This window comes from Saccharomyces mikatae (assembly GCF_947241705.1).
Source record: "Saccharomyces mikatae IFO 1815 strain IFO1815 genome assembly, chromosome: 6".
Taxonomy (NCBI): Eukaryota; Fungi; Ascomycota; class Saccharomycetes; order Saccharomycetales; family Saccharomycetaceae; genus Saccharomyces; species Saccharomyces mikatae.
In genome coordinates this window covers 757,370-771,625 of record NC_079261.1, presented here as the reverse complement: position 1 = coordinate 771,625, position 14,256 = coordinate 757,370, and the positions used below count along the sequence as shown (strand labels likewise).

The 14,256-nt window shown below is 37.0% G+C and overlaps 7 protein-coding genes across 7 annotated transcripts; 3 read left to right on the top strand and 4 right to left on the bottom strand.

Annotated features, from left to right (window-relative positions):
- Window positions 1–241: 241 nt before the first annotated feature.
- IQG1 (Iqg1p) lies at window positions 242–4,726 on the bottom strand (the record flags this gene model as incomplete). Its single annotated transcript, XM_056222418.1, has 1 exon — window positions 242–4,726. The coding sequence occupies one exon, from the start codon at window positions 4,724–4,726 to the stop codon at window positions 242–244; it is 4,485 nt and encodes a 1,494-aa protein (XP_056082112.1).
- Window positions 4,727–4,996: 270 nt separating this feature from the next.
- On the bottom strand, window positions 4,997–5,884 carry CIN2 (GTPase-activating protein CIN2; the record flags this gene model as incomplete). The annotated part of the gene is made up of 2 exons (XM_056222417.1): window positions 4,997–5,781; window positions 5,860–5,884. 2 exons carry the CDS (start codon window positions 5,882–5,884, stop codon window positions 4,997–4,999), a joined length of 810 nt encoding a protein of 269 aa, XP_056082111.1.
- Window positions 5,885–6,099: 215 nt separating this feature from the next.
- HSP82 (Hsp90 family chaperone HSP82) lies at window positions 6,100–8,220 on the bottom strand (the record flags this gene model as incomplete). The annotated part of the gene is made up of 1 exon (XM_056222416.1): window positions 6,100–8,220. One exon carries the CDS (start codon window positions 8,218–8,220, stop codon window positions 6,100–6,102), a length of 2,121 nt encoding a protein of 706 aa, XP_056082110.1.
- An 850-nt stretch (window positions 8,221–9,070) lies between these two features.
- Window positions 9,071–9,670, top strand: YAR1 (Yar1p; the record flags this gene model as incomplete). Its single annotated transcript, XM_056222415.1, has 1 exon — window positions 9,071–9,670. The coding sequence occupies one exon, from the start codon at window positions 9,071–9,073 to the stop codon at window positions 9,668–9,670; it is 600 nt and encodes a 199-aa protein (XP_056082109.1).
- A 406-nt stretch (window positions 9,671–10,076) lies between these two features.
- SUI3 (translation initiation factor eIF2 subunit beta) lies at window positions 10,077–10,934 on the top strand (the record flags this gene model as incomplete). The annotated part of the gene is made up of 1 exon (XM_056222414.1): window positions 10,077–10,934. One exon carries the CDS (start codon window positions 10,077–10,079, stop codon window positions 10,932–10,934), a length of 858 nt encoding a protein of 285 aa, XP_056082108.1.
- A 257-nt stretch (window positions 10,935–11,191) lies between these two features.
- On the bottom strand, window positions 11,192–12,121 carry ENV7 (putative serine/threonine protein kinase ENV7; the record flags this gene model as incomplete). Its single annotated transcript, XM_056222413.1, has 1 exon — window positions 11,192–12,121. One exon carries the CDS (start codon window positions 12,119–12,121, stop codon window positions 11,192–11,194), a length of 930 nt encoding a protein of 309 aa, XP_056082107.1.
- Window positions 12,122–12,828: 707 nt separating this feature from the next.
- RVB2 (RuvB family ATP-dependent DNA helicase reptin) lies at window positions 12,829–14,244 on the top strand (the record flags this gene model as incomplete). The annotated part of the gene is made up of 1 exon (XM_056222412.1): window positions 12,829–14,244. The coding sequence occupies one exon, from the start codon at window positions 12,829–12,831 to the stop codon at window positions 14,242–14,244; it is 1,416 nt and encodes a 471-aa protein (XP_056082106.1).
- Window positions 14,245–14,256: the final 12 nt, after the last annotated feature.

Sequence of the window (14,256 nt, the reverse complement as noted above, 5' to 3'; positions counted from 1 at the left end):
CATAAAATGTCTTCAGAGAAAGAACGACTAATACCGTAGTCATCTATCGGTGACATGTTACATCGTTTGACGTTTTTTACCTTTAACCAGAACATTGGAAATGTCCGTTTACGCTAAAAATACTGTTTAATGTCTTTTACATAACTATACATAAAAGTAATTAAATCGCTGCTAATGAAAATAAAAATGAATGAATTTGATAACGGTTCATGTTTCAATGTACTAAGAAATAATCAATGCTTCAAAAAGAGTCTCTTTTATAAAAGAAACTGACAATTAAATGCAATAACTGACCATTGTTAACAGTGACGTTTGAATGGAACAATTTCCATGTCTCGATTTTTGGCTCAACTTGGGTCTTCATCAAGTCCTTGAATGAAAACGAATCAACATCATCCGAGTATCGCTTATCGGGTCCTTTTCTTTTATCAATCATTTGAATACCAAATTTGGAACCATCAGATGTAGAGATTCTAAATATTATATCTGGGAATTTAGGACCACTTGAACCGAAGACTTTGACAGTCAATTCAGCTAATTTTTCACCCCTGATGCTCTTAAGCACGCCTCTTTCGTATAACTGTTTTGTATTCCATTTAAATTTCATTCCTTGTAATTCTGAACGCTCTTTTCCCTGAACTTTTTTCACTGCATTCTTAAAGTTTCCAAACTTACTTTTATGCAGCGGTGAAAAGTCTCTAGATTTCTGAAAATCTCTTATCGTATGGTCGATATGTCTCTTCAGCCTTGATAATTCTGTGTCTAGGCTATGATTCATTTCCGAAATTGTGGTAAGTGTCTCTTTCGTGATGCAAATTTCCTGTGCAACATAATCAATTGCATAATTAGGATTTTTGATAGTGTTCGCAATATCGTTCAAGAAGTTTTGCAACTTATTATCAGAAGAAGAAAAAGTCCCTGTGCTTTCTAGTTCATGGATTTTTTTCAAAGTAACATTCTTGAGCGTAAAATATTCTAATGGCTTTAGTTTATGTATCATTGGATCATCTCTGATTTTAGGATTCTCTTTCAAAAGCTTTGCAAAATTGGGCTCATCTTGAGAGAGTACTGTACTAATTGAAAGGTCATACAAATTGGTATCTACATCCTCGATCTGCATCATGTATACAAATGCCCTCTTAACCTGGTCGTAAATTTTTCTCATCTTGTCATCACTAACCAAAAATCGATACACTGAGGCATCCAATTCCAAAGTAATGCGTCCTGATTTTGGAAAGGGTGACGTATCAGAGTCCTTTTCTAAGATATCATGCAAAATGTCAGCTTCGGGAAACTCATCTAAATACTCCTCGAATTTGTTACTAATTTCCGAGACTTTTTCGGTCAACAACTCCAATTTGGGACTTGGTGACACCATATCTAAGTAAATCAATCTATCTCCCTCCTGCTCATACTCTGGATCTACTAGTATATTGTAAAGAATATCTTTGATGTGTGGCTTTATTTCGTTAGCATACTGATTCAATGGATCGAAGTACCCATCAAAGTTCTTCATTTCAAAAACAGTCCCCAAGGAATTTATCAAAATCTCAATTTTTCGATTATTGTTTTGAATGTTCCTTTCTTTGTAACCGTAATACTCCCTATTGACTAAATACTCAAACACAAAAACGTTCACTAGGATACTTGATATGGACCTCAAGGAATCAATCTCTTCAGCATTCTTATCAGCAGAATAACAAAATATTTTAGTGCAAAGGTACCTAGTTTCAACTGGGATAGTGTGAACCTTTCTGGTATAAATTTCGGCCACCATTTCAATTGCGTGCCATAAACACCTCAAATTTTCAATAAACTTTTTCTTGGTGCTGGCATCATCCACAGGTGAACAGTGCTGAGGTGAGCTAAAACCATGAATCTCTTGATAAATTTTATACGGATCACTCTCGAAATTGACAGTTGGATCTGTCAAGTAGTCTAGAACCGGAACTACTATGGAGAAGAATTCTGGAGATTCTCTTCTCAAAAAATCTCGAAAAATAGTCTGCCAGAATTGAAATCGGTTATCAAGGAAACTTTTAATACTTGAAGCATCATTAATGGCACCTTGTAACATTTCACAAACAAATCTCGTAAAATAAGTCCTCTCTCTTTCATTCATTTTCTGGTTTACCGTTCCAAATGTCATATAAATATTTTTTGCAACAAATTCAGGCTCTTTTGAATACAATAACTTCCAATATGAGGGATCGACTTGGAGCATATAAAAAAGTTTTTCATATTTCGGATACTTCGACTTAGGAATCTTAGAGTCGGATATACCAAGTTCGTGATCTTTATCTCTCAATAGTCCATATTTCTCCAACACTGCGTTCATATTTAGCTGTTGTCGTATGTTTTTCAACAATCGTTCCTTCTTCATATTCTCAGAGTCAAGAGAGGCTTGGCAACTCTCCAACTGGTTTTGGACCTCTTCAATAGTTGATGTTCCATTAAGTAAATGAACGAATTTTTTGACGGCCCATAGACTTGGATTTGGACAATCTAAAAGTTCCAAATAAGCAGATTTTTGAAGACTTTTTCTAATCCAGCTTTGAATTATGATAATGGATCTTACGTTTCTCTGATAGAAACTTGATTTTTGGTTTAAATTTCGACGTACCAAAGCACCTTTAGAAAATGCTTGAAACAGTTCCAAGTTATTATATTCGACGATATCGTCCACTAAATCTAATGTGTAACGAACCAAGACGCCTCTAACTAAAGCCTGAAAGTCACGTACAACCTCATAAATATTATCTTCAGGGCCAAATAGTGACATTATTTTGTGTCTCAAAACATTGCCACGCAGACAGGCCGATAGGTGAATGATATTACAGTTTTCTCTTCTAAGTGAATATATTAATGATGATAGACTTGAACGCGTAAATTTTCCTCTAATCTGACTTTGCAAATCTGAGATTACCTCTTTATGTCCATCATGTATAGCAGTTAATATCGCTTCCTCTGAACTTCTTACAGCATTTCCTCTAATGATTGCCGATAATTTTTTAATACTCTTTTTTTCATTATTTAACATTGAGTTGAGGACCTTAACCTCTTTTCTTACATGAAAAGCACGTATATGAGACTGAAATTTGGTCAAAGATGGATGAGAAATATCAATATCATCTAATTTTTTGTTAACGTTCATTTTCAGCAATTTCGAACGACAAAATGCTTGAAAAGTTTCGATAGTACATGTATGTCTTGACAATGTGAATCTCAATTTATCGTATCTGTATCGAATTCTGCTACCTTTGATTCGTGACTGTACTGCCTTGATATGAGGGACGTCAACAGCTGCTCTTCTGATTGGGAGGCAAATTGAAGAGAATTGCCTAAATATATATCCTTTTAGGCATGCTTGAAAATTTACTACGTCTTGTTCAAAGAGATTCAATAATCTTCTTTGAATGTACAAATTAAAACGAATGTTAACTCCACGACAGATATTTTGTAATTGCACTACTTTCTCCAAAAATTGCTCTTCTGTCATCCTTTCTCTTCTCATAGGAGAATAATGAGAGGGTGAATATTTAAAAGTTTGATAATAATTCAAGTCTTCCTCTCTCGCACGACTTCTTCTAGTATAGAATTCAGTATCATATGTCAAATATTTCGAGATAGTTGGTGAATAGTAGGAAAGGCTTTTGTTTTTAATTGGGCTATATTCTAAAGATGGAGTAGAACCCAAAAGACTCGGTTCAATGGGTGTGAACTTCTTTATCTCGATAGGGGCATCTGCAGTTGCTGATTTTGGGGGCTCATTAACTTGAGGTGAACAGGAGTTGAAAGAATTGTAACTATGAGCATCAACTATCTTTTTTTTTGGGGTGACTAGCACGTCCTCAGTTGGGATATTCGGCCTTTCAAATTTATTAAAATCTTTAATTAAACCGCTTCGTTTTCCTTTAGATTCGTCAGTTGAAACTGGAGCCGTATTGATATTGGTCCCCAAGGACTTGAAATCTTTAATTCTGGGCCATGCCCTTTTGCAAGCGGCGATTTCTTCTTTGGAAAAACTAATCTGGCCGGATACATTCGTTAAAGGGGGAGTTTTTCCTGGCCACTTTTTATTAATCATTGATATAAGAATATGTAAAGTTTCAAAAACCTGGGGGAGATTCTTTTTATTGTAAAGATCTTGTAATTCAAATCTAAAAGAATCTGGAACACCGACATGTTCCACTAACCCGAAAAATGCATTTATGTTTTGAGTATGTTTGAATTGTAGTTTATTCCCCCCAGGAAATATAGTAGTTGCCAAGTCAGGATTTATTCTTTGCGTTAGATTAGCCAGGAAAACACCATTCCTTAGTGCATCTCCAACACATAACTCTATTTCTGATGGTAGATTTTCCTCAGTAACAGCTTCAATCCATATTTTAACTTCAGATACTCTGCATAAAAATTCGTAGTACTTCAATTCTATTTTCGAGTAATTGGTTAAATCTACTGTATATTTTCCTACAAGTTTGTTAGGAAAAGATGGTTTGGTCGTTGATACGGTACTTTCTGCTTTTGGTGATATGAATTGCGAGCTCTTAACTGACATCTTACTTTTCAGGTTAATCGGCGAGGCTAAATTTAACGAAGAATTAAGTTTAGAACTTGATAGAGGTTTCAAAGGTGGTGCCACGTCGGTGCCCAAGTTTTCCACATAACGACTTAAAAAAGAATTATTATTGCTCGGTTTTGAAGGAGAACCTGAAAACGCTGTCATTTTCTTTGGACAATCTTGTTACAAATAATTCGACTGCTGCAATCAGGGTTCTAGCATATATTTTATATGTTTGAATCAACTAACTTCTATATGCCGTAGAAGCATAATGCTTGATAATATCAATAACAGGGTTTTCAATCTCAATATGAAAGAATTTGTCTTGTTTACATTTTCCTCTTTAGGATATGCTATTGATGAACTGCCAACATCACTATATACGATAATTAAGCTCGTTATTAATATTGGTGCTGTATAATATGATAAAAGCACTTATAAGTAAGCCTGTAATAACTGCATCGTGTCATTGTCATAAGTTTTAAAGTCTTCAAATGAAAATGCCGACTGGTCCTTAGTTTCATCACTTGAGAAAGGGTTGGAAAAATCCTGTATGATTAAGTGCTCGCGAGTACTTGCCTTGAAAATGCATTCGCAACAATTTTCAACAATTACCACTTGTTTATAATCAGTATCTGATGATAATCGCTCTATCAAAATTCTGCACTTTTGCAAGTTACGCAAACGTATTTGGATGTTCCCTTCAGAGGGTAAATGCAAAAAAAATATAGAATCCTTACAGTCAGTTATGAATATACTACCTGCTTGAAAGTATATCCTTTGTAAGTTTATGACACTTTTAATAACATTACGGAAATATAATGAACCGGAGGCAGCATCAACGCTACTATGGTCTCTCGCTGACGCGACAGTACAGTATTCCAAGTTTTCAAATGCTGAATCTCCTTTCTTTAAAACATAATTCTTTTTCAGAACAGAAGTTTTCTCCGGCGTAGTCACAAGCGCTTTATGTTTAGTTTTCTCCTGAACTGTTGTTGGCAAAGTCTTTTGCTTGAAGGAGAATGCCCTGCGTTTATTACCCTTTGATTTCGATAATTCCGCATTAATACATTTTAAAATACTTTCTATATCATTCGAAAAATGCTCCTTTTCATAAGATGTCAGGGAAGGAGCTGAAGAATTCAGTTCCCTTCGAAGATTTGTAGCCTTTTCCTGTAAAGTCTTGTAGTCATTTGCCTTAGAAAGTTCTTGTTCGAGCTCTATAGAAAAAAAAAGGTTACAGAATAAGAAGATGTTAGTAGGTGGTGCTCAGTGAATGCAGAAAATTTTCAACATACCCTTTATCTTTGTAGCAAAGTCCATTACTCTTTGGATGTTCGTGTTATATTTGTTTGCCAAGCTTCTACTACTTTGCTTTGCTCCGCACTTTGTATAGTCCCAAAGCGCGTTGAAATAATATAAAAATCACCAAAAATTATACCGTATTTTATTTTTACCTAGTTACTTCCATGCAGATGCCCTATTTACATACTGATTTATTGAATACCTATATGTTCGTTACATTATATATCTGTAACCTAATCGACTTCTTCCATTTCGGTGTCAGCCGGAACTTCTTCGACAGGAGCTTCAGCGGTAGCTTCAGTCTCTCCAGTTTCTTCACCATCATCATCGATATTCAAACCTAAGGAGATCAACCTGTTGATTCTGGAAGCAAACGAAGTTGGTTCATCTAAAGTGAAACCAGAAGTCAACAAAGCAGTCTCATATAATAGGTTAGTCAAATCTTTGACAGTTTTATCCTGAGCACCACCTTCGTCGACTCTCTTTTTCAATTCCTTTATAATTGGCGATCTTGGAGATATTTCAAAAGTCTTCTTGGAAGACATATATGAGGACATGGAGGAATCTCTCAAGGCCTGGGCCTTCATAATTCTCTCCATGTTAGCGGACCAGCCGAACTGACCAGTTCTGATGGCAGCTGGAGCGTCCAACAATTTGTAAGAAACAACAACCTTTTCCACTTGGTCACCCAAGATGTCCTTCAAAGCTTTTGTTAATGGTTCGTATTCTTTTATTTCTTTCTCTCTTTGTGCCTTCTCCTCGTCAGTTTCTTCCAATTCGAAGTCTTTAGTAATGTCAACCAAAGTCTTACCTTCAAACTCCTTCAACTGAGTGAAGGCGTATTCATCAATTGGATCAGTCAAGAACAAAACCTCAAAGTTCTTAGCCTTTAAAGCATCCAAGAATGGAGACTTTTCGACAGCCTTTAGAGATTCACCGGTGATATAGTAAATGTTCTTTTGGTGTTCAGGCATTCTGGTGACATAGTCGGTCAATGAGGTCAATTCGTCGACGGACTTGGTGGAGTTGTAACGTAGCAATTTAGCCAAAGCAGCTCTGTTTTGAGTGTCTTCATGTACACCCAATTTAATGTTCTTGGAAAAGGCAGAGTAAAATTTGTCAAATTGTTCAGAGTCTTCAGCAATTTCGTTAAAAGCTTCAATCAACTTCTTGACAATGTTCTTTCTAATAACCTTCATGATCTTGTTTTGTTGTAGCATCTCTCTGGATAAGTTCAATGGCAAATCCTCAGAGTCAACAACACCCTTAACGAAAGATAACCATTCTGGAATCAAGTCTTCAGCTTCATCAGTTATAAAAACACGACGTACGTATAGCTTAATGTTATTCTTCTTCTTCTTACTTTCAAACAAGTCGAATGGAGCTCTCTTCGGAATGAATAAGATGGCTCTGAATTCCAATTGACCTTCAACAGAGAAATGCTTAACATATAATGGGTCTTCCCAGTCGTTAGAAATAGATTTGTAAAAAGCATTGTATTCTTCTTGAGTGATATCAGATGGGTTTCTAGTCCACAATGGTTTAGTCTTATTCAGTTCTTCTATTTCTTGAACTTCTTCCTTGACTTTCTTCGTCTTTGGCTTCTTTTCTTCTTCTTCTTCTTCATCGACTTCTTCTAGTTTTGGTTTCTTGTCATCCTCCTCCTTCTTTTCCTCTTTATTCTTTTCTTCCTCTGGAATTGGAACTTCTTTTTCCACTTCCTTAGTGACAACCAACTGAATTGGGTAAGCAACAAATTCGGAGTGTCTCTTAATAACTTCCTTTATTCTCTTTTCCTCCAAGTATTCCAGTTGGTCATCCTTTAAGAATAATCTTAAAACGGTACCTCTGCCAATTCTTTCATTGACCTCATCTAGAGTAACAGTGAAAGAACCACCCGCGTTCGACTCCCAAATGTATTGTTCGTCGTCATTACTCTTTGAAATAACTTGGACTCTGTCAGCGACCAAGAATAAAGAGTAAAAACCGACACCAAACTGACCAATCATAGACACATCGGCACCAGCAGAGAGGGCTTCCATGAAAGCTTTAGTACCGGACTTGGCAATCGTACCCAAGTTATTGATCAGTTCTGCCTTTGTCATACCAACACCAGAATCTCTGATTTCCAAAACTTTTTCCTCTGGTTTTGGCGTGATTCTGATGAACAGATCAGGTTCCGTTTCTAATTGTTTTGGGTCAGACAAAGACTTATACCTGATCTTGTCTAAAGCATCTGAGGCATTGGATATCAGTTCTCTCAAGAAAATTTCCTTGTTAGAGTAGACAGTGTTGATAATTAAACTCATCAACTGAGTAATTTCTGCTTGAAATTCAAAAGTTTCACCTGCCATATCTTTGTATTTGTATATGTCCGCGTTTCTGTTTATAGCACTCTATCTTCTATCAGACCTGACGTCTTAGACCACACATCAATAGAAAAGGAATATAAGACGTGTCATGAATTGAAGAGATAAGCTGCATATTTATATGTTTTAGGGGGCGGTAGAAGTGTCTGATTGGTATGAAGATGAGAATTAACCGCTCAAAGAACCATGCGCGTATTTTTTTTCTATGGTGTTCTAGAAAAAAAAGGAAAATTCAAAAAAAAAAACTCTGCAAAACTTTAAAGGACCAGGACTATGTTAGTAATGTATGGTAACCCCCGTAGTAATTTAATCTAATTAAGCCTTATTTACTCTCTTTTGCGTTCATTTGAAGTGCGTTACGTATTAATGTGATTAGGAGCTCTGAATAGTATTGATGGCGTACTATGATAAAACTTTCTCTTATGTAGGAGGCACACAGTTACTAATACAAAAACAAGTCGAGCGTGCATTGAATATAAAAAATTCTTGTTGCTTCAGTGTTCTTGCAGTGTTCCTTGCCCACCTCCACCCTTCTCGTGGTAGATATGCTACTATCAGAAGCCCAATGGTCCGCGCCACTAATTGCAAGAAAGGAGGGACAGGCAATTCTAATTGCTGTCACCGTTACAACATCACTAGATACGGATATATGAAATTTTCACGATAAATGTGGGAAAAGTAATATAAGAAAAGAGAGGATCTGAATAAAATCGATGAGTTAATTATTAACTTTATAGAAAAGTAAGCGGAATTGCCATATTATAGACAAAGTTGTCCCCATTATACTTTGAAGTAATTAACTGCAGTTAAGAAAGAACTGTACATAGACGCAGATATGGGCCTACACACTGAACAGTTAGAACAAGAAGATCAGGACGCTATAATACTTGATGCCAGAGCTGGCGACTTGGATTCTCTTAAAGATATATTCCACACTTTGATCAGTCCCAAGTTACTTGCCACTTGCAAAGAAAGTGAGTCTAATTCTACAGCTTTGCACATGGCTGCAGCAAATGGCCATATAGAGACGGTTCGGTATATACTAGAGACGGTTGCTCTCGAAAATAGCGCCAAAGAATTAAAGGCCTTCATCAACGAGGCAAATGAAACGGGCAACACGGCGTTACATTGGGCGTCGTTGAACGGCAAACTGGAAGTAGTCAAGTTACTATGTGACGAATATGAGGCGGATCCCTTCATCAGAAACAAGTTTGGCCACGATGCCATTTTTGAAGCTGAGAACAGTGGGAAAGAGGAAGTGGAAACGTACTTTTTGAAAAAGTATGATGTCGAACCCGAGGATGACGAAGATACGCAAACGGAGGGAAAGGCTGCCGTCCAAGTCACGAAAGGTACAGAAATTGAACAAGTTACCAAGGAGGCCACTGAAGCTCTAAGAGAAGAAACTGAGAAGTTGAAAATAAACAATGATTGAGTGAAGAGCATTCTTTTACGTGGAATTGGAGCAGTTACATCCATTAAGCATGAAGTTTCATTGTTAACATTGTAAAAAGAAGAAAAAGGATCAAGGTATGTAGAAATGCATTGATAAATACAAAGGATTTTAAAAAAATGTAACAATTATAATATATACTTCTCACATGATCAAGTGCATGCATAAAAAGCGTATACCACCACATATGGTAGACCAGTATCGTTACCCGCATAGTCGGAGTCCTCATCAACGACGGAGTGAAAAATTTTGTAATTGCGAGAAAAGTGAATATGATGGAAGAAAAAGAAAAAGAAAGCAGAAGACATTATAAGAGAAATTAGCCAAGTTCTTGTACATCCACCGAAAAACCGCCTAGGCAACCATTCATATAGTAAGCACGCACAAGATGTCCTCCGATTTAGCTGCTGAGTTAGGATTTGACCCTACACTAAAGAAGAAGAAGAAGACCAAGAAGGTAGTCCCAGATGATTTTGATGCTGCGGTAAACGGCAACGAAAATGGTTCAGGTGATGATTTATTTGCCGGGCTAAAGAAGAAAAAAAAGAAGTCTAAGAGTGCTTCTGCCGACACCGAAGCTGAAAAGGAGCCTACTGATGACATAGCCGAAGCCTTGGGTGAACTATCCTTGAAGAAGAAAAAGAAGAAAACTAAAGGCAGCAGTGTAGACGCGTTTGAAAAAGAGCTAGCTAAAGCTGGTCTAGATAATGTCGACGCTGAAAGCAAAGAAACCACCCCAAGCGCTAGTTCTAGTATTCAACAAGAAGTCGGTCTGCCTTATTCAGAGTTATTATCTAGATTTTTCAATATTCTAAGAACTAACAATCCAGAACTTGCTGGTGATAGAAGTGGTCCAAAGTTCAGAATTCCCCCTCCTGTTTGTTTGCGTGATGGTAAGAAGACTATTTTCTCGAACATCCAAGATATCGCCGAAAAATTGCATAGATCTCCGGAACATTTGATTCAATATCTCTTTGCAGAATTAGGTACATCCGGTTCTGTTGACGGTCAAAAAAGATTAGTCATTAAGGGTAAATTTCAGTCTAAACAAATGGAGAATGTTTTAAGAAGATACATTTTAGAGTATGTCACTTGTAAAACTTGTAAGAGTATTAACACTGAATTGAAGAGAGAACAATCAAATAGACTTTTCTTTATGGTCTGTAAAAGTTGTGGTTCTACCAGATCCGTCTCTTCTATTAAAACCGGTTTCCAAGCTACGGTTGGTAAGAGAAGGAGAATGTGATGTTGGTGCTTTATCTGTTAGCATATATATAATAAATACGGATTTCGTTTATCTTGTGTATTTTATTCGTTTCATTAGATATTTAATGTTCAAATGAAAAAAGATTTAAAATAAAAAATTCATGCACACATATTAAGTGAAACAGCAGTGGGTGGGTTTTATCAGCTAGAACGCACACATTGGATGGAACCAGCCAGTCATTTGTGTCCTGTTTGCCACCAGGGACAGGGAAGAAGCTTTCAGAACTCAGCCCCCAATTAGCTGTCTAAATCTTGCAAAAGGTTCAATAATTGGCTGGTCGTAGGCCTTTGTATAGGATCCACTTGAATACATTTCTTGATTACATTTAGAAGCGCTTCAGAAAATCTGGAATTTCTTGGAAAGCTATATTTGCCAGTATTTATAGCATAGGTTATAGAAGCTCCATGTATTTGCTCTTCTCGCTCAAAGGGGGAAATGCCGAACATTAAAGTATAAAACGTACAACCCATGGACCAAATATCAACCTTACAACTTAAGATTTGGTTCAATTTCAAATTCAAAAGCTCCGGTGCAGTATATGGTAGTGTACAATTATCGTTGACCCACTCTTGTAGTTCGCTAAGTTGATTTCTACTTCCAATTCTTATATCAGCTTGAGAACAAGAACCAAGGTCAGCTATAACTGGCAAACCTTCTGAAGAGTACAGAATATTTGAAGGTGTAATGTCGCGGTGCGCATATGCTATTGAACCTGCTGAGCCGGAAGAAAGCACGTCCATTTCCAGAGGGGTGTCCTCTAAAAGCATTGCTGTTTCATCACTGTAAGTCATAGACACCGCATCGACATTTACTCTGGGTGTGATATTATCTTGTCTCGATGCAGGATCATGCAAGCATAGTAAACCTCTCGTCACTCCAAGCATTATCCTTACACATTCTGCCTCTGATATAAAAGTACCCTCTAACAGCCTCCGATTAATCGAATCTTGTAAGCTCCCTAATGAATAATAGGGAAGTATTATGTAAATTATTTTTGATCCGTTCTTCTCCTGTGTCACTTGAGAGTCAATGCTTTGAATAACGTAAGGACTTTGAAAGCGTTTGTAGTTTTCAATTTCTCGCATACCATTCGATATACTCTCTACACTGGGGCAGATAATCTTCTTTAGTGCGTACATTTCTGGTGTAATAATACCATTTTCCATAATTAGGGAATTTTTCAATAGTTGTACCAGGTACACAAAGGACATTCCACCTTCTCCAAGTAATCGTTGAATCTTATATCGTTTATCATTTACCCTAATAGTTGTATCGGAAAAGCCACGACAGCAGCACAAATTCTGAAATAATTCTAACAAAATAGAACTCATTGATTGGAAACGCGCTAATATAATCGTTAGTATCGTTGAGAGTACTGTTGTTCTTATCTACCTTTCGCTCGTCTTTTGCAGAAATATAGTTCAACTTCTTACAAAACTAGATACCGAAAATGTCCCAACTCAGTGGTTTAGGACAACTCAGCAGGCGTGCCAAAGCAAAAGATGATACAAACAAGAAAAAGAGAAAATGTATAAACTTAATGTTCAAATAATTATATCATTAGTTTTCGGCTAAAACAAGTAACCTATATAGTACTTATTTCAACTCTTTTGTTCAACACAACCTAACATCTTATACCTTAATGATTCCCACGTGACCGTTTCTAAAGGAAAGCTGAAAATTATTTTTTCAACGAGCTTTTTGAAGGTTTTCAATAGAGGAAAGGATAGAAATCTAAATAAAAACTATATACATATACAGAGCACACGGTCGAAAGGAACTAAGTTAGTTGGAAATACTCTATTGCTTTTCACAGAAGACCAGCGCGAGTTACTTTCAAAAGAAAAGAAAAAAGAACTTACCATTCATCAGCATGTCGATCCAAACTAGTGACCCAAATGAAACATCAGATTTAAAGTCATTATCCTTGATTGCTGCACACTCCCATATTACAGGTTTAGGTTTAGATGAGAATTTGCAACCACGTCCTACATCTGAAGGTATGGTCGGGCAGTTGCAAGCCCGTCGTGCTGCTGGTGTGATACTAAAAATGGTTCAGAATGGAACCATAGCAGGTAGGGCTGTCTTGGTGGCGGGCCCTCCTTCCACCGGTAAGACTGCCCTTGCCATGGGTGTTTCTCAATCTCTAGGAAAAGATGTACCTTTCACTGCTATTGCAGGTTCAGAAATCTTTTCTCTAGAACTGAGTAAAACTGAAGCACTCACTCAAGCCTTTAGGAAATCCATTGGAATCAAAATCAAAGAAGAGACAGAATTGATTGAAGGTGAAGTTGTGGAAATTCAAATTGACAGATCTATTACAGGTGGTCACAAGCAAGGTAAACTGACTATTAAGACTACCGATATGGAAACAATCTATGAACTAGGTAATAAAATGATTGATGGTCTAACTAAAGAAAAGGTACTAGCTGGCGATGTTATTTCTATTGATAAGGCCAGCGGGAAGATTACCAAGCTAGGCAGATCCTTTGCTAGATCCAGAGACTACGATGCCATGGGTGCTGATACCAGATTTGTCCAATGTCCGGAAGGGGAACTACAAAAGAGGAAAACAGTGGTTCACACGGTCTCCTTACATGAGATTGATGTTATCAATTCAAGAACTCAAGGGTTTTTGGCATTGTTCACTGGTGACACTGGTGAAATTAGGTCAGAAGTAAGAGACCAAATAAACACAAAAGTGGCAGAATGGAAAGAAGAAGGCAAAGCTGAAATAGTCCCTGGTGTATTATTCATCGATGAAGTTCATATGTTGGATATTGAATGTTTTTCATTCATAAATAGAGCTTTGGAAGATGAGTTTGCTCCTATTGTCATGATGGCTACGAACAGAGGAGTTTCCAAGACTAGAGGGACCACTTACAAATCTCCACATGGGTTGCCTCTCGATCTTTTGGACAGATCGATCATCATCACAACTAGAAATTATAACGAACAGGAAATAAAAACAATTTTGTCTATAAGGGCACAAGAGGAAGAGGTTGAATTATCGTCAGATGCCTTGGATCTATTGACTAAAACTGGTGTGGAAACTAGTTTGCGGTATAGCAGCAACCTGATTTCCGTTGCTCAGCAAATTGCTATGAAAAGGAAAAGCAACACCGTCGAAGTAGAAGATGTCAAAAGGGCTTATTTGTTATTTTTGGACAGCGCTAGATCTGTGAAGTATGTCCAGGAAAACGAGTCACAATACATTGATGATCAGGGCAACGTTCAAATATCTAGTGCTAAATCAACTGATCCTGATGCCATGGATACTACCGAATAAGCATTTTTGTAC